We start from the raw sequence: 17,788 nt of genomic DNA, 5'->3' as shown, positions 1-17,788 counted from the left end.
GCCATGCTGCAAGGCAGAAGAGGAGCTGCCAAAAGAGATGGAGAGGAAGGAAGCAATGGGGCAGAGGGAGGCATGAAGCCAGGGAAAGAGGCACCAGGGCTGCTCTCAGGCAGGGTGAAAGAGAAGCTGAGAACCCTGCATTGATTTCATAACCTGGAGGTCATTGGAGAACCATAGGATTGGTGGAAACAACAGCCTGGCCAGAGCGGGTTCAAGAGAGAACAGAAAACAAGTGGAGACAGGGCAACAGACAACACTTTTTGCAGAATTTTACTCTCCAGAGGAGTGGGATGAAAGAGCAATAGCTGGAGAGAGAATTGGGGTCAAGAGGATTTCTGCAAAGATGAGAACTCTCGCAGCAGTTTGTGTAGTGAGGGGAATGAGGCAGAACAAGGGGAATGTGATGATGACAGAGGTGGGAGAAGGATATCAGCCATGCCTTCTTAAGACCTGAGGGGTGGACGTCTATGCACTCACCCACACACTCCCGTCCCTGTTCAAATTCCCCCGCCGCCGAGCCGCCCGGGGTTGAGCGCTAGCGGCAAAGTTGGGACTCTGACATTACCGCTAGAGTCCTCCAGTTACACTCACAGTGGAGGCGCTGCCCGCTCTACCATGGGGTACAAGGCCACAGCCCATCTCGACAGTGTGTGGTTGATGCTGAGCAGGGGTGGCTGGCAGCCGGCTGCTGAATGCCGGATGTTAGAGGGTGGAAGTGAAGGCTCAGATCCTGACCCCACCTCAACTAACCCCACCTCTGCGTGTCCCCTTCAAGTCCCTCCGTCGTCCATTTAGAAATTCTGGAGCCGTGGATGGCTGCACATTACGCCAAACAATGCCTCCTCACAGCGGTCCAACGAGGTATTACTGTCTTATTTTTCCAAGGAGGAAACAGGTTCGGAAAGTCCAGGTCTGTTCCGTTTCCAAAGCCACTTTCTTTCCTCTTAGCCAGTGGGAGGAGAAAGGCGCTGGACGAGCGGCATGCGGGCCAGCCAAGCGCTACATCCCCATCCCACAGCCAGGTCCCCGCCCAGACTCAGCGCAGACCCCGCCCACCGCCTTCCAGCTCAAAGTGAGACCGGGCTTCGTGATTGGGCGGGGCGAGAGGATTGGGTGGGGCTTCCAACCAGCAAAGACACCGCCCGTGGGCGTAACTTAAATGGGGGCGTGGCCTAAGTCTCCACCCCGCTTCAGCGGCCTCAAAGGGGACGGTGGCCGCGGGGGCGGGATCAGAGCACTGGCATCCGATCCCTACGCTGCACTTGGAACCTGCCGCCTAGCAGCGCCCCACCGGGGCCGAGCAGGTACAGGCGACCGCGCGGGTGTCTCGGACTGGGCCACGCTGGGGACAGGAGCCTGCTGGGAACCAAAGAGGGCATTGGGGATTGTGGCTAACGCTGCGCTTTCTCCCACGGGCCCGGGCCCCTGTCTCCGCCCCCGCCTTCCTGCGGCTAAGCGGGCTGCGGCGGGGCCGACTGGCGCCTGCGCCGCTTCCTGCGCCCAGGTCTCGGCCAGTGCATGGGGCCTGGGCGGGGGCTCAGGGGGAAACTGAGTCACGCCGGGATGGAAGCAGGCCTGTGTAGGAGGCACCATCTTCGTGGGCTCCAGAACGAATCCCCTTCCTGGCTACGCTTTGGGGTCCTAGGCCCCACCGATCAACATTGTGGCCGCGGCACCGCCCGGTACCCTCCAGGGCCCAGGGGTCGGTCCGAGGCCCCGAGCAGCCTCACCCACCCGGAATGGCTAGGACCCGCTCCAGCCGCCTCCCTTCACTGTCTTCCCACCCCTCCCCCTCGCGTCCCGAGCCCCCGTGTGCTCCCTCCGCTGACTCTCCGCACAGTGTCAGCTTACACGCCTTATATAGTCCGAGCAGGCTCCAGCCGCGGCCTGCCTGCCGGGACCTGGGGGCGGGGGAGAGGAGCGCCGGCCCCTGACTCACCTCGCCTTTTCTCAAAAGGCTCAAGGCTGGCTTGGGGGGAGGCCGTGCCAAATCAGACCTGTGGCCCACTCCCGGATGAGAAGAACCTTAAGATTGGATGTGGGGTCTCCTCACCGTCCCAGTCCCTGTCTTTGCAAAATGTGGTCTGCCATTCAGCAGCTCAGCAAACCTGACAAGGTGCCCGCCTACCCGTGCCCTGGGTGTGCTCAGCATCTCCCAGGTGCCTGCTTGGCACCAGCCCAGATTAGTGTCCAGAGCTGGGCCCGTCTTTGCACCCACCATGCCGGCCACTCACTTTTTTCTCTTTTCAGGAGCAGGCACCATGGATTCCTTTAAGGTGATACTAGAGGGGCCTGCACCTTGGGGCTTCCGGCTGCAGGGGGGCAAGGACTTCAATGTGCCCCTCTCTATCTCCCGGGTGAGCCTAGGTTGGGGTAGGGGTGCCCCCAGGAATCTTTGGGTGCTCAGGTGTGTCCGATGGTGGGTGTTGGGAATCCCGAGTCTGAGTAGGAGTGAGTCAGGTGTAATAGACCAGGAGGTGCCCAGGCCCAGAGAGGTGGGCACCTGTGACAAGGACTCCCAACCAGGTGGATACTGAGAAAGGAGCAGCCTCTACACTTCCCCAGAAGGACACTGTATCTAATACCATCCCACGGAGCTCCTGGGGCACGTACCTCTGAGGCCCTGGGGGAATGCTCATTCTGCAGGAGAGGAGCCTGAGGTCCTCAGGAAGTGTCTAAGCTGCTTGAAGGAGGAATGTTTGGAGCCAGGCCCCAGGCAGGGCACTCTGATTGCAAGATCTCACTTCAGCCTCATTGGCATCTAAGGAATAGCAATTGTCATCCTGTTTTTCCAGAGAGGGAACCCAGGGCTCCGAGATCTAGAAGGACTCCTTCAGAGATGCCATTGCAAAGCAGGGATTTGAATTCAGGCATTGGGATGACCTACAGTTTTCGGGAGTAGAAGGTGGGGTTGTCTCCAGCCAAAGGAAGACCTCTATCCTATCCACTGGTTCCATTCAAGTTGTAGTGCCCTACAGTGATGTGGGCCTGGGCTCTAGGGCTCTGACTTCAGCTCCTGAGAGTCTTTCTGCCCTTGTGGGGGTGGAGCTGGGGGCTGGCTCCTCCCTGTAGCAGGGGGATTGCCTTATAAGCGCAAGAATGCAGCCCCACACTGGGATGACCAACTGGTGGCAGGAGTCTGAGCTGAAAAAGGCTGGCCTGGGCCTGAATCCCTGAACCCCATCAGTGGGCCCCTTCAGCTGCTGGCCACCAGGCCATGGCTCCAGCTCTAGGGTCAGTTGTGGGACACAAAGAACAAACTACCTACCCAGGGAGGGTGAGGCCAGTCCTTGGGCTGGTGTCTCTTATTGTGGCCTGAGGGTCAGGAGGGGGCAGGGACTTCCTGCTCCCACATCTGTCTGCTCAGAGAGGTTCACCAGGGCACCTGGTAGGCAGGCAGCTGTTGGATGCCTAGGGCAAGCTCTGCTTAGAGGGGGCCAAAAGGTTGTCCAGGCACTGCCCATCCTGAGAGGGGCCCAGGATGGAGTCTGTCTGTGGAAGTTGGGCTTGGTGGCCAGGGCAGGCGGCAGTTACTATTCTTCCCAGTGACCTTTCCATGGGGTTCCCGTAGAAACTGTACCCCTGCTGGGTAGCTAAGGGCAGTGGTCCCCCTGCCATACACACCCACCCCTACACAGTTCTCAAGCCTTACCAGCCCTGAAAACCTATCCTATATCTCTCTCCTTGGGAAAGTGCTGGCCGTTGTGACTTGGGGGCCAGAGGCTTTGGCCAACGCCCACGCCTGTCTTCATTGGTGGGAATGGGCAACATAATAGCTGGGAGTGGGGTGGGGGTGGGGTTGTACTTTCAAATGTGGCCTGTTGGGGGCACTCTGGGCCTAAGCTCCCCAGTAGGCAGCACCAGCCGTGGGTGGGGCCACCAGCTGAACCCAGCCCTGAAGTTGGAGCTAGGCCCCTGGTGAGCGGGTGGGCTGCTGGGCCAGGGGGCTGGCAGGGTGATCTTTTTCCCTCGCTGGGCAGGCCCTTTCCTCTCCCCTGCCCCCAGCATGGAGCGGGGAGGGAGGGGCTAGGGCTGGCTGAGGGCCTTGGCTGGGAGATGAGGTAATGTCTGGGACTTGGGGGTTGGGCTGCTCAGTAGAGCTCTTGGGCTGACTCACCCCCACCCCATGCAGTATCCAGCCCCCTGGCTTTTCCCCTTGGTCCCTCAGGCCTCCCTGATCTCTCCAGTCACTCCCCCAGAGCTTCTCCTGCTTTGCTATAACTCTCTGACCACTGTTCTGTTCCTCAGGTGCTTCCCATCCTTCTAGATACTCGGGAAAGGAAGTGGTCCACAATTCCCCAACCCCTCTCCAGGACCCAGCTGCTCCTGTCCACGCCAAGGCTCCCACCTCAGGCTCGGCTCCCAGGAGCTAGCCCATGTGGGTAGGGAGTGGCTGGACCAGCTTTCCCTTCTTCTGACTCACCATGATCTCAACTAAGTCATTTCCTCTCAAGGGCGTCACTTCCCCATGCCCATTATAAGGGGTTGTTGGATTGAACTAAAGGTGAGATAGGAGATCCAGGCCCCAAACCTAACCGGGGTTCAGAGATTCATTCTAGGTAGGCTAACCTCTGAGCTGTGCCATAACACTCAGCACAGGTGGCCTGGTGTAGGGGAGCCTTAGGGTCAGGGTCAAAACTGGCCTTGCCACTTAGTAGGGCAGCTTTAGAGAAGTTACTTCATCTCTCTGTTTTCCCATGTACAAAATGGGTATAATCCCAGACTCTACTCCACAGGGCTTTGGAGGATTCAGTGTCAGTATATGGCACTGCTAGGTGCTTAATAATGTAAGCTGCTATTCTTAGAGGGTGCTGAAGAAGGAACCACCCAGTTGTCTTACCCTTCCAGTCTCCCAAACATGAAACAGATGTCAAACCCAGCTCTCCCTTATTGCCCCAGTGCTGCCAGTCTCTGCATCTAGTCCCTCTGCCCTCTGCTATCTCCCTAGAACCTCTTGCCTCTCCTCTCCCTGCCTCAACTGAGTCTGTGTACCAGCCCACTTGAGGAGCCTCCTGCAGCCATGGGCAGCCTGTCTCCCAGACCTTCCTTGCCTGGCGTGTGAATTGTGAATCTGCCTTCCACTACTGCCCCACAGAAGTCTGCTCAGGGCCAGGCCCCTTGCCTTGCCAGATAGACGGGCAGCCCTGTGAGCTTAGACCCATGAACAGGAGTGCCGCCCTTTCTGGGTTCCTGCCACTGGGCTAGAGGGCTGGGAGGGCCCTATGGGGTTTGTCAGGGTCGCCTCTGTCGGAATTCTGGGAAATGGCCCACTCTGGGCCCTCAAACTGCTTATGGCCCACTTAACATCAAGGCCAAGTCCTGGTTCCTTCTGGCATTCAAGACTCAAAAATGGACTCTCACTCCTTAGGTAGCACCTCCCATTCAATTTACCAAGACCCACCTCTTCCCAGAAGTCATCCCTGATGGTCTCAGCTCATGCTGGTAGTGACCATTCCTTCCAGCCTACTATTTCCCCTCTAGTCGCAGGAAGCAGTGATTCCCAGCTCAAAGCCCTGTGGGGAAGAGGGTGTTACGGCAATTGAAAGCTTTAGACTAACACTCATTTACAGCCTATGAAGCCCCAGTTGACACCTTGGGCCCCGTTCAGGCACTGTTCACTGGGAGCCTGGAGATGATGGAGCCTGTTCCTAGCGCTCAAAGGGTCCTGGCAGCTCTCTGCAGTTGGCCCCAGGACAGGGTGCTGGGAGTGTGAAAGGTCAGTGTGAGCATCTAGTAGTGTCAGGGAGGAACTTGCACAAGCCAGAGGGTGAGTGGAACAGCCTGGGCAAGAGGCCAGCAGGGACCTCAAAAGACTCTGGTTGGAGCTGAAAAGCTTACGGTTCAGCCTAGTGGAGACTGTTGGCATCAGCAGTTTCTAGACAGTGGGGTGGATCATGGAGGTGAATAAATAAGCAAGGTGTTTGGGTGATCATGAAGCTCAGGGGAACCCATCCCTTCCAGGTCACTTTAGCATCCAACAGCTGGCCGGAAACATGTTGAAAGAAGAGGTCTCTGGGTTCTGGAAGTGGGGCAGCTTAAGCAGGGTTGACTACTGCTGGACTCAGTTTAGTCCGCAGTCTTGGGCCTCCGTGACTGTCCATCTCTCCATAGCTCACTCCCGGAGGTAAAGCTGCACAGGCCGGTGTGGCTGTGGGTGACTGGGTACTGAACATCGATGGTGAGAATGCTGGGGGCCTCACACACATTGAGGCCCAGAACAAGATCCGTGCCTGTGGGGAGCGCCTCAGCCTGGGTCTCAGCAGGTCCGTGGCCACTGGGCTGCCAAGCGGGTGGGGTGCCCTCAGGCCTGGCCTGCTATCTGTCATCCCTTCTCCTCCTCCAGGGCCCAGCCTTCCCAGAGCAAACAGCAGAAGGTAGATGATGGGTCTGGGACATCTGGGCGGCGGGCGGGATAGGAATGGACGCCGGCTCCCTTGGTGCAGCCTTGGTACCCCCATCCCTGCCTGGGAATAGAGGGTGGAAGCCGAAGCTGGGGAGGGTCGGGGAAAGTGGAGTTAGGCCAGGGGCTGCCGCACGGTCCGGACACTTGGCATGTCTGTGTCTGTCTGCCCGCTGCCTCCCGCTGTCCCGTGCTCTAAGCTGCACTCCTCAGCCCTCAACCGTTGGGGTTTGAGAGCTGCGCTCCTAAATGGCCCCCTCCCGGTAGCCTTCCGCCAGATGTGCGGGGGCGGGGCTGGAGCGCTGCTGTCCTCTCCGCGCCAGTGAGGCGCCCCGGCCAGCCCAGGTTCCCGCCGCACGCCCTGCACCGCTCTGTCTCCGCCCAGGCCCAGGCCCCCGCCGCGGAGTCCCCGCGGTACATCTTTGCACCCAGCGTCTCCCTCAACAAGACGGCCCGGCCCTTTGGGGCGCCCCTGCCCGCTGACAGCGTCCCGCAACACAATGGGTACGTTCGTCCTGCCTGCCACCGCCTACACCCCTTCGAGCCCCACGCACGCTGCTGTTGCTCATGCGTGTGCACTGCGCCCCGGCGCGTCGGAACCGTGCGGCAGCGACCCCTGGCGGCCGGGCGGGGACCGCAGGCACTGGGCCCTTCCAAGAGTGGCTCCTGCCCAGGCGCTGCACTTCTGGGGTCTCTGACTGAGGCGGCTCGCCCCACCGCCTGCGGCCCCGGGTTGGGGTGTGATGTTGGGCCAACTGAGCCCCAGACACTCACTGCAGCCTTGCCCACAGCTACTCTGACCTCTTGCCATCTTTCTTCTTCCCCGTGTCTGTCCTTTTGTCCCTTTATCTGTCCATCTGTCTTATTTCTTTCACAGGTGCAGACCCCTGACAAGTCAGTGAGCCCCCTCTGCCTGTCCCTCTCTTCCTTCCTTTTGACATTCTGGGCGGTGGCCCCTCCCTACCCTGACTGCCCTGTCCTCTCACTTAACACCCACCCGCCCACCCAGCAGGGCCCTGGCCTTGTCCTTCTTCACTCCCATTACCATAGCCCATATGTACCAAACCCTGGGAGGGGCTGCCCCCACTGTGCACCCCCAGCATGAGGTTCTGAGCCACACCCTCCCCACAGACAGCCGCTCCGACCGCTGGTCCCAGATGCCAGCAAGCAGCGGCTGACGGAGGACACGGAGGACTGGCGGCCGCGGCCCGGGACAGGACAGTCCCGTTCCTTCCGCATCCTCGCTCATCTCACAGGCACCGAGTTCAGTAAGTGCCAGCCCAGGGCAGGGCCGACTCTCCTGCTGGTCCTCAACCCAGGCCTGGGTTCAGCTGGAGCCCTCTCTGTGCCCTGTGACCCTCCACCAGGGCTCAGGGTTGGGGTGGCTCTCTGTCTTCTCTTGGTCAATGCCTCCCTCTGCCTCTTCAGTGCAAGACCCGGATGAGGAGCACCTGAAGAAATCAAGGTAAAAGAACATGCCCAGCCCTCTCTCTCATGCCCTACCTCTCGTTCCAGCCACAGCCCCGCTCCTGCTCCTAAGGATCCCCAGCCAGGACTCCATTCTCCTTCTTTCCTTTTTCCTGGCACCCTCCTGATGGCAGGGCACCATCCTCCCTCCCTTCCTCCCTTCCATCTCCTCTTTCTTCCACTTTCTCCTCCTTCTCTCTCTGTCCCTCAGGGAAAAGTATGTCCTGGAGCTGCAGAGCCCACACTACACCCGCCTCCGGGACTGGCACCACCAGCGCTCTGCCCACGTGCTCAACATGCAGTCATAGCTTGGCCCTCACCTGCCAGCTGCCCTCTCTGCTTCTCTCTTTCCGTATTTCTCTTGCCCAGGGCACCCACCTTGGTGCCTCCAGCTTCTGCCTACCTCACCCACCCCTTTCCAACCCCTGGACTGAGCTTCCTGCTAGGCTGGCACACGGTCTGGCTCCGTCTGACACTGCCTTCCCTCTTTGCCCTATGGTACTGCTGACTGCCAGGTCTGTGCTGGCTTGGGCATGGAAATAAACATTCTCAGCCCTGCTTTCTCTGCCTCTGTCTTCTATCTTTGTGGGCTTGGTTTGCCTTTTGGGCTTAGGGATGTTAGGTGGTTAAGACCCAGTGTGGGCACTGCCAGTCTGGGTCTTAGTGGGAGGCAGTACCTGGTCAAGGGTGACCTGCCATCAGAGCTGGATCTCTGGGGTGAGGGAGCCTCAAGAGCTGCCCCAGAAGCAAGAGCCCTGCTCCACCTCCCAGTCCCATACAACAGGCCAGCCAGCTGGAACCTGGCTAGGAGAAGCTGCCCTACCCATCCCTACCCCAGTGGGACCTGGAATCCAACCCAGCAGCTCTCATATACCCAGGCATCTCCCGTGGGGCAAGTAGGATCAAGGTTGGGGGGTGGAGCCATGCCAGGAACCTCAGCTATACAGGGCCTTGAATGGCAGATCTTACAGCCAGGTGCCCAGGACAGAAGCCCCAGCCCCAGCTTCAGCTACACCCCAGGACTCCTGGCCTGGTGAGAGAATGGGCTTGCGTATGGGGAAAGGTGGGTAGTTTCCAGGGGCTTGGGGGTGGTGGGCCCCTCCAAGCTGCCCTGGCACTACCCCCATCCTGTGGGGTCACTGGGTACCCCCCAGAGATAATTTCCTTGGCCCTGGCAGGCCCTACCACCCCCAGCCCCACTAGCCGCCCACCCTGGGCTGTGGACCCTGCATTTGCTGAGCGCTACGCCCCGGACAAGACAAGCACGGTGCTGACCCGGCACAGCCAGCCAGCCACACCCACACCTCTGCAGAACCGCACCTCCATCGTGCAGGCAGCCTCTGGAGGGGGCACAGGAGCGGGTGGTGGCAGCAATGGCAAGACTCCTGTGTGCCACCAGTGCCACAAGGTCATCCGGTGGGTGACCCTGTTCCTTTCCTACCCTGGCCTTTCTGTCTTGAAAATCTGGCCCTGGCATCTTTCCGATTACTACTCTCCCATTAGTCTTCCCACTGATCTCAGCTGCCACTGCAAGAGGATAAGGATTCAGTTACTAGTTGGAACTGAGGGAGGGACCTAGCCTGGGTCTTCAGATTCTGAATCCCACGTTACCACTGCCCACCCCACCCTACATGGCCTCCATCAGTGTTGCCCTGGTGAGATTGAAGAAGTGTGTCAAGGATGTCTGCTGCTCCCTGGGCAAGGAAGGGCCTGCCCCTCCTAGCCCCGCTGCCTCTGTCCTGCTCATTTGGTTTCTGCTCTAAAAGTAGACCGGGCAGAGGCCCCTTCCTCTCTGCGCTGCTCCCTGGGGCCCAGCAGGGTCACACAGTGCCCCCCAGAGTCAGTGTGCCAGATTCTAGAGCCTTCCTACTTCTCGGCCCCAGCCCTGCCCTGCTTTCAACTCCTGCCAACTCTTAGGCTCTGCAAAGCACACCCTCCTTCAGACACCCCCATTTACCTGGGACCTGCAGGCCCCTGCCCAAGTGAGATGGAATAGCCAAGCAGAAACCAAATGGGCACCAGGGTTGGCTCAGGTGCCTCTGGTCTGCAAGGCCCAAGGGCACTCTGGGCCTCCCACCCCCATTTCCTCTGTTTTGTCTCATTGGTCCCCACCCAGTGCAGCTCTCCTCCCTGTTCCAGCACTGCCCCTGTCCCTCATCTCCTTTCATTAAAGCAGTGCAGCTTCATTATTCTTGCTCTGTGACATTGGGCAAGCCTATTTTCTCCCGTTTGGTAATTGGGGAGAACGAACTTTCCCTTCAAGGTTTCAGAATAGATGCTCAGTGAACCCACTTGAGCTCTGGCCAGAAGCCCCGACCACATTTGCATACACTTCCTCTCACTGCTCTGCCTCCCCCTCAGGGGCCGTTATCTGGTGGCATTGGGCCATGCATACCACCCGGAGGAGTTTGTGTGCAGCCAGTGTGGAAAGGTTCTGGAAGAGGGCGGCTTCTTTGAGGAGAAGGGTGCCATCTTCTGCCCCTCCTGCTATGATGTGCGTTACGCACCCAGCTGTGCCAAGTGCAAGAAGAAGATCACAGGCGTGAGTGGGGCTGGTGGGCGGGTGAGAAGGTGAGCTCAACCCTGAGCGTCAAGCACCTCCTGGGCCTGGGGGCTCTCCCTGACTGCGCTGTTGGTGTCTCTGTACACTAGCCAGGGTCCTCTTAGTAAATGTCCAAAATCCTCCTCAGAGGGGCTCAAGCAAGCAAGAGTGTACAGGTTTCCCTTGCTATATGAAAGTAGAGCCTTCCTGTGAAATCTTTTTAAGCTGAAATGGTGTAAAGCAAAAGAAGCGATTACCATTAATTTATATGGATAAAACTTTTGAGCCTTCCCAGACCAGGAAAATAACCTCTCTTAGGCTTTTCCCATACCTAAGGACACATCTTGCTGATAGCTACACAAAATAAATCGAGAGAAAATGCAGATGCTCACACAGTTTGAAGCTCTGGCGGCTTGATGCTGAGAGGCTGAGGTTGGTTCCCGGGGAAGGAGCCCAGCGGTGCCACTCTCATTGCTCAGGGTGTGCGTGCCCCTAGAAATGCAAAGCAAATGCTGACCACTATTTTTGCTTTTTGTCAGACTTTTTTCGGTTAGCAAAAACAGGTACTAACGTAGGTCTTTTGTAAAAGCGAAGTGGCGTAACACAAACTTTGAAAAAGTAGGGGATACCTGTACTGGCTCAAATAATCAGAAAGCCCAAGGAACTAACTTAAGGCCCAGCTGAGTGCAGGTCCCAAGGTTATCAGGATTCTTCTACCCCTCGCCTTTGTTTTCATCTGCATTGGCTTCATTCCCAGCATGATTTTCCCTAGAAAGCAGCAAAGATGGTGCCACAGCGGCTCCAGGGTTACATCTCAGCTTAGCACTACCAAGTGAATGAGAGCACCTCTGAGCCACTTGATACATCAGGAGTTCCAGATGCTCCTCGGCCTGGGTTGTGTCACATGCCCATCTCTGAATCAAGCCCTGTGACTTGAATTGGCCAGGCCTGGGTGACACCCATTCCTGGAGCAGGGATTGGGTGGCCTTGCCTGAAACATAGACTGAGAGTAAGGGAAGACTGGCTCCCCAGAATGAAACTGGCTGCCATGACCCTAAGAAAGAAAGTGAGCGGTGGACAGGCAAGCATGAGAGATGGCAGCTGTCAGTGGGATTGCCTGCAGCTGTGGGAGCAGAAAGCCCCACTACAGAGATTAAACAGAAGGGGTTATTTACTTCAGTCACAAGAACTCCAGGGCTGGAACAGCAGCTCAAGGGTGCCTTTACGTTTTTCCTGTCTTTTGGCTCCAAAATCCTTAGCATGTAGACCTTTGTCTCCAGGCCAATTGTCTCATGGTCTGACTGCCCCAGGCGTTTTATTCTTGTTGCGACAGGAAGGAGAGGGAAGGGGCAAACGGCATTCTTGTAATGAGATGTTTGACCCTGAAAGACAAACCAGGAACCTGCCCCTTTATCTCAGTGGTTGAAATTGCTAGACTATGAGCAGCTGGACCACAGGGGAGGCTGGCAAACCCAGTATTTTAGCCTCCATCCCCCTTAAGGAAGGAAGGGAAAAGGGTTGTAACAGGCTTTGGAGAGACTAATCCACCCACATGTCAGCCGCCCCTCATGCGTGAGAACACAGAAACCCTGAAGGATAGCTCATATGCCTGAAGGGCACAGGACTATTGAGTGGCAAAACCAGACATTCAGATTCAAAAACTTGTGATTCAAAATCCTGTTTCTTCCCACTGAGGCTGAACATTGGGCATAGCCTGGCCAGGTTTCCTGTGGCGAAACCTGACTGCCAACTGGAGCTCCGCTTGGGACTCGGGTCAGTGTGTGTCATGAACTGTGAGGTCAGTTTGGTTATTCCCCTTACAGATGGAAGAATTTTGCCCAAGATCCGTCATTTTCCTGCCAGCTTAGGCCACACCCATCAGACCGTTGTAGTGGAATGGGCTGGATCCCAGCACCTGTCTTGAGCTGGACTTGCTTCCACAGATCAAGGCCCTACTGTTCAGTGACCGCTCTGAGTAGGAAGTAGCGTGGAAAAGGATCAGGAAGAGTGCTCCAAGCAGAGGGGATGGCTTATGTCACAAGGCAGCACTTGGGAGGGTGTGAGATGAGGCTGAGGAGGTGGGCAGGGGCTGTGCTGGAAGTCTGGAGCTGGGATCTGACGAGGCCAGGTGTGTGGTGAGCCGCAGCAAGCTTCCTCTAGGGCAGGAGCTGGAGGCCCAGCTGGAGAAGAGGCACAGGCTGCTGCAGCCCAGGTCAGGGCAGTGGGGATGGGAAAGGCAGGCAGAGTTAGGGAACTTTAGCAGGTAAAACAGACATCAATAACTGGCTCACAGGTTCTTCTGACCTCTTGCTAACGGGGCCAGGCCCAGCTCTGGCCTCCTCACGCTCCTGCCCAAGCCCTGTCCTACCAGCTTGCAGCCAGGCTCCTTCCCTGAGCCCTCTGACTGCTCCTTGAAAAGAGGCATACCAGGCAGAGGGAAGAACCAGCTGTGGAGTCAGCTGGACTTGGACAAAAAACCCACTTTTCAAATCTGTTGGCTGTGTGACTAGAGCAAGTCACTGTCTCTGGGACTCACTAAAATGGAGGTGGCAGTAACTCCCTCACCAGGGTGCTTGTGAGGCATATGTGGGATGTGACACAGATGTTGTAGACGGCACAGATGGGCCATCTGAGAGCTAGGTGCACTCTCTCAAAAAATCAGGGGATTTCACTTTAACACCTAGAATTCCGTCTTCACCTTCCAAACATTCCTGAGCATCAACACTGCCCCTACTGGCAGGCACTAGGCCTAGGACTCCCAGCTTCAAACGCAGGGCCGTCCTCACAACAACCCTGCAAGGCTGGGATTAGGTTCCCATTTCACAAGGGAAGGAACCAAGTGCCAAGAGATGGTAAAGGTGTTGACCAAGTCACCCAACTAAGAAGCAAGGTCAGGCTGAACCCACGGACCTGAACCCCCTCCAGGTCCCACACTGACCTCTGCCTGCTCCAGATCCAAATGCTGCTGGTGGGCCCTAGGGTCCCGGGAACCAATCACACAGCCCCTCCCTGGGCCTCTCCTGCCTCCCCTCTCCATTGGAGCAGGTTAACTCAGCTCACAAGCATTTATTGACGACCTCGCACTGGGCCAGGCACTGTTGGGATGTATCAGCTGATAGAACAGTTCTTGTTTTTCCTGGACCTTATTTTTGAGCAGGAAGGAGAGAAGGGGCAAATGATAAGCAATAGACACAATAAGTAAATTATGTGGTACTGTGTAAGAGAAAAACAGAGTTAAGACCATTAGGAGCATGTCACTAGGAAGGCAGGTCTATTACCTGGTGTTGGAGTGGGCTTCACAGGGAAGGTGACATATGAGCAGAAACTTGAGGGGAAGGCTGAGACTTGAAAATGTGCAGCAGAGCAGTCCAGGCATGGGACAGCCTAGTGCAGCAACCATGGGCAGGGGGCCATGTGGGGAGAGCAGAGAGGCAGAGGCCAGACCTGCCTGCCTCTGGCCCCTTCTCAGGGCTTTGGCCTTTACTCAGAGAAATATAGAGCCGGCAGGGATTCAAGCAGAAGGGTTTGTGACCTGGCTCAGAGTGACATCAGTCTGTAGGGCTGAGGGAGGAGCTCAGAGGCCAGTTTTGTGCAGTCACCAAGGCCAGATGCCCAGGGCTCACTTCCTGCATCAGGGCAGCCACAAGAGGTCAGAATGTGGATGTGACGCCGCTTGGTGGACCCAACAGGATTTCCTGGCAGACTTGGTGCAGGGTGTGAGAGAAAGAGGGGAATCTGGCCTGAGCAGATAGAAGGATGGAGTTGGGGATGGCTATGGGAGGATTAGGTTTGAGGCATGAAGATTGGGAGCCGACCTTTGGACAAGGCAAGTCTGAGAGGTATAGTGGACATCCACAGGGAGATTGCACAGGTGGAGATACAGTGTGAGAGGAGTGGGGATGGTGAGATGTAATGCTTATGTGGTGAGGAAGAGGGCCCAAGGCCAGCCTTCCTGTGTCCCCAGCTCTGAGAGGAGGGGGCCAAGCCCCCTGGTGACTGTCGCCTCCTCCCAGGAGATCATGCATGCCCTGAAGATGACCTGGCATGTGCATTGCTTCACCTGCGCGGCCTGCAAGACACCCATTCGGAACAGGGCCTTCTACATGGAGGAAGGTGCGCCCTACTGTGAGCGAGGTAGGTGGGTATGCAGGTGAGGCGTGGGGCTGGGGTGAGGGGCTGGTGAGAACCAAGTGCCCCCTCTTCTCTGCCTCCATCCTCAGACTATGAAAAGATGTTTGGCACAAAATGCCGTGGCTGTGACTTCAAGATCGATGCTGGGGACCGCTTCCTGGAGGCCCTGGGCTTCAGCTGGCACGACACATGTTTTGTGTGTGCGGTGAGTGCCTCCCCTCGGACTCGGACTCAGGCTCCCCGCCCCACATCTCGTGTTTTTTGCCAGCTTCCTTTCCACCCCCTGCCTCTGGGGTTCATGAGAGGTTGGGAAGGGGCCTCTCCTGCCACCTCCAAGCCCATGTGACTGGACCTTGGCTGTCCCCAGATATGTCAGATCAACCTGGAAGGAAAGACTTTCTACTCCAAGAAGGACAAGCCGCTCTGCAAGAGCCATGCCTTCTCCCATGTGTGAACCCCTCCCACCCACTGCTGCCTCACCCAGCCCAGCTGCAGGGGTCAGCTTCTTCTTCGAGAGTCATCGCTCCAGACTCCTGGGTAGGGTTGGCAAAGGTCATCCCAACCCCAACTCCTGGCCCAAGCCTGGGGTTTGGGGCACTGCCCCATCCCCTTCTTCTCCTACTCCCCCCACCACCATCACACACTGGTGCTGGCCGCACTGGCTCCTGTTCACCACCAGTGCCACAATAAACCTGTGTACAGCTGTGCCCTATGTGCACTTCCTCCTGTGCATTAGGAAAGGGGATTTGAGGCACATAGCAGGCTGAAGGTTAAGATGGCTTTTTCCAGAATGACCATCTTGGCAGTCCTTTTGGTGAGGACATGGAGGGCTCAAGGTCAATAGGAGGAGGAAGTAAGAGGGGATCCATGTGCTGGGCCCAAGCACCCACAGAAGTGGGGGGAGCCTGATCTGGCCTGGCTTAGAGGCCAGAGAAGAGAAGTTGGGGGTGCATCAGCAAAGATGGGACGTGGGAAATGTTAACAGCCAGAGTGAAGGCCCAGAGGTGCCAGCTCCCATCCAGGTGGTACAGCAAGCAGTGGGGCTGCAGAGGACAGATTCTAGGTCTTAGGAGGCTACCAGTGCCAGACCAAGGAGTTGGGATTGCCTCCTGATGGTAAGGCTGGGGTGGGGGGGTCAGGGCACAGAAGATTTTGAAACAGTGAAGCAAACAGTTCCGATTCATGGTGTAAAAGATCCCTGGGAGCCATGAGCAGGGTGGCTGGGAGGAGGGAGATGAGGAGGAGGTATAGGGGCCAGGGGAAGGGAGGAGCAGAAAACAGCATGGCAGATGGGAAATCAGCCTAGAGTAGGGGCTTGTGGGATGTAGGGTGAGGAGAGGAAGGATGGCAACTTTGCTGGGCATCTGGGATGTACCAGCTATTGGTGACATCTCGTGTGATCCTCCCAGCCACCCTATGAGCTGTCTGCAGTTACTCTTATTTTATGGATGAAAGTTTAGGGGACCTGACTAAGGTTGCATGCCACTGAGCCACAAGCCAGGCCTGAAGCTGGGTGCACTGTCCGGAGACCTGAGTGTTACTGAGCACCATTCACCAGCAAGTGCCCCACAGAGACTGGCTTCTGCTGGCTATCTCAAAATCTGGAGGCTCTATCATGGCCCCATCTTTCCCCAGGGCCTCTTGCTTCCCACTGATGCCCTCTGTCACCCTATGGGGACTGTCACCTCTCCTGTCCGAAGCCTGGATTGGAGAGGGACTGTGGAGAGGGCCCAAATTAGGCCAGGACAACTCAGCATGCCCATAGCCACCTGTGCAAGGCTCCCTGGCATGGAGACCTTGAGGATGCTGAGGTTGTTGGCATTCTCAAGAGGTCCTTGGGCCCATCCTTTTCAAAAGAACAGAAAGGGCTCTCTGTTTTGTTCTCTCAAGGACCCCTGGGGCATGAACACAGGGCCCTGTGTTGTTTGCATGTCTTGCAGAGCCTAGAACGGTGCCTGGCATATTGGCCAATGAATGAATGTTGAATGACTCAAGCAGGTGTCTGTGGGACATTTAGGAGACAAATTCAGGGAGCAGCTGAATCAAGTCCAGATTTACCTTGAGATTCCATTCAGGAGTGAGTTTGAGACAGTCTGGGACAGTGATCAGAGGTGCTAGTAATTGATGCCCAGAAAGAACAGGGCCCATGCAGGTCACATCAGGAGTAAAACAGGTGGAATATGATTCTCATTCAACCTAGACATCCCCGGCACATTAAAGAGAATCTCGCTTCCACAAAGAAATGTTCTCTCTTCCATTTCTCCTGAACCATGAAGCCCTCAATCCATCCTTGGTTTCCATGGTTACAAGCAAGCAAGTGCACAGGGCGGATGGTGATTGCTGCTGGGAACCTTCTGGGCAGAGTCAGGGGCAGCCGCCCTCAGCCTCAACCAAGGGTTGTGCGTGGGAATGCCAGGCTTGGCCGGATCTGCCAGTTTACTAACAGCATTCAGAAATTCAGACTTTTATGTGAAATCTGGTTTTTGAATGTTGGCAACTAAAATTTTTAAGCATCCTATTTAAAAAAATAATAAACAAGGTCAAATTCAGTGTGTGGACAGCTGGGTCCCAGCATAGAGAAGCGGCAACATTGTGGCACTGGGCAGAGAACCCAGGAGGCAGCAGAGGACGACAGCCTCCAAACAGCCCCTGGCAGGAGTGTTGCCAGAAGTTGCCAACAATTGTCAGGCAGATAAAGCCGAGGAGTCCCCATGGCATTTCGCAATAAGGTGATGTTTGCCAGATAAGTTTAGCAGAGAGCTGGGGTGGCTGCCAGGGTTAAAGGGACAAAGTGGGGGTGGGGGTGAGGAGGTGGACCAAGAGTGGAGATGAGAGACTGTAGACAGCTCTTTCAAGAGGCTTGGCTGTGGTGGGTCAAAAGAGATTGACTGCTGGCGTCCAGGATCAGTCTAGCAGCCAAGACGGGTGGAGGGAGTAAGCTGGGAGGTGTCCGCAAGGGAAGGTTGGTGGAAGAAGTTGGGGGGCTGGGGATATAAAGGAGAGTAGAATAAAGAGCAGAGCTGGGGACTGAATCTCAGCGAGGAGCTAGTCTAAAGGAAGTAAAACAAGCGTGGGGCACCTGTTCTGAATGGTCACCTCTGGCAAGAACCCAAGAGCAATCACTTGTGCAATCACACACACTTAAGAGATGACATTAAAGGAGTGCTTCAGGGCAGGGAACGGAGGCTCAGAGAAGGAAAGTGACCTGTCCAGAGCCACCCAGTAGGAATGGCCTAGGTTTCCTCCAC

The 17,788-nt window shown here is 56.6% G+C and overlaps 1 protein-coding gene across 19 annotated transcripts; it reads left to right on the top strand.

Annotated features, from left to right (window-relative positions):
- Window positions 1-1,159: 1,159 nt before the first annotated feature.
- Window positions 1,160-15,247, top strand: PDLIM7 (PDZ and LIM domain 7). 19 transcript variants are annotated; one of them, XM_057492426.1, is made up of 16 exons: window positions 1,161-1,304; window positions 2,251-2,357; window positions 4,249-4,378; window positions 4,455-4,504; window positions 6,112-6,263; window positions 6,344-6,374; window positions 6,786-6,904; window positions 7,278-7,298; window positions 7,532-7,668; window positions 7,829-7,865; window positions 8,839-8,900; window positions 9,046-9,283; window positions 10,229-10,409; window positions 14,423-14,543; window positions 14,630-14,745; window positions 14,908-15,247. In XM_057492426.1, exons 2-16 carry the CDS (start codon window positions 2,262-2,264, stop codon window positions 14,992-14,994), a joined length of 1,578 nt encoding a protein of 525 aa, XP_057348409.1. In that variant the 5' UTR covers window positions 1,161-1,304; window positions 2,251-2,261; the 3' UTR covers window positions 14,995-15,247. The 19 variants fall into 19 exon arrangements, 18 of the variants coding, with proteins under 18 accessions (XP_036742783.2, XP_057348409.1, XP_057348408.1 ...); XM_057492425.1 differs by having other exon boundaries at window positions 8,830-8,900; XM_057492446.1 differs by lacking the exon at window positions 1,161-1,304 and adding an exon at window positions 1,955-2,116 and having other exon boundaries at window positions 8,830-8,900.
- The last annotated feature ends 2,541 nt before the right edge of the window (window positions 15,248-17,788 follow it).

The sequence above is a fragment of the Manis pentadactyla genome, chromosome 2, assembly GCF_030020395.1.
Source record: "Manis pentadactyla isolate mManPen7 chromosome 2, mManPen7.hap1, whole genome shotgun sequence".
NCBI classification, from domain to species: Eukaryota; Metazoa; Chordata; class Mammalia; order Pholidota; family Manidae; genus Manis; species Manis pentadactyla.
This window is presented reverse-complemented; position numbering and strand designations above follow the sequence as displayed.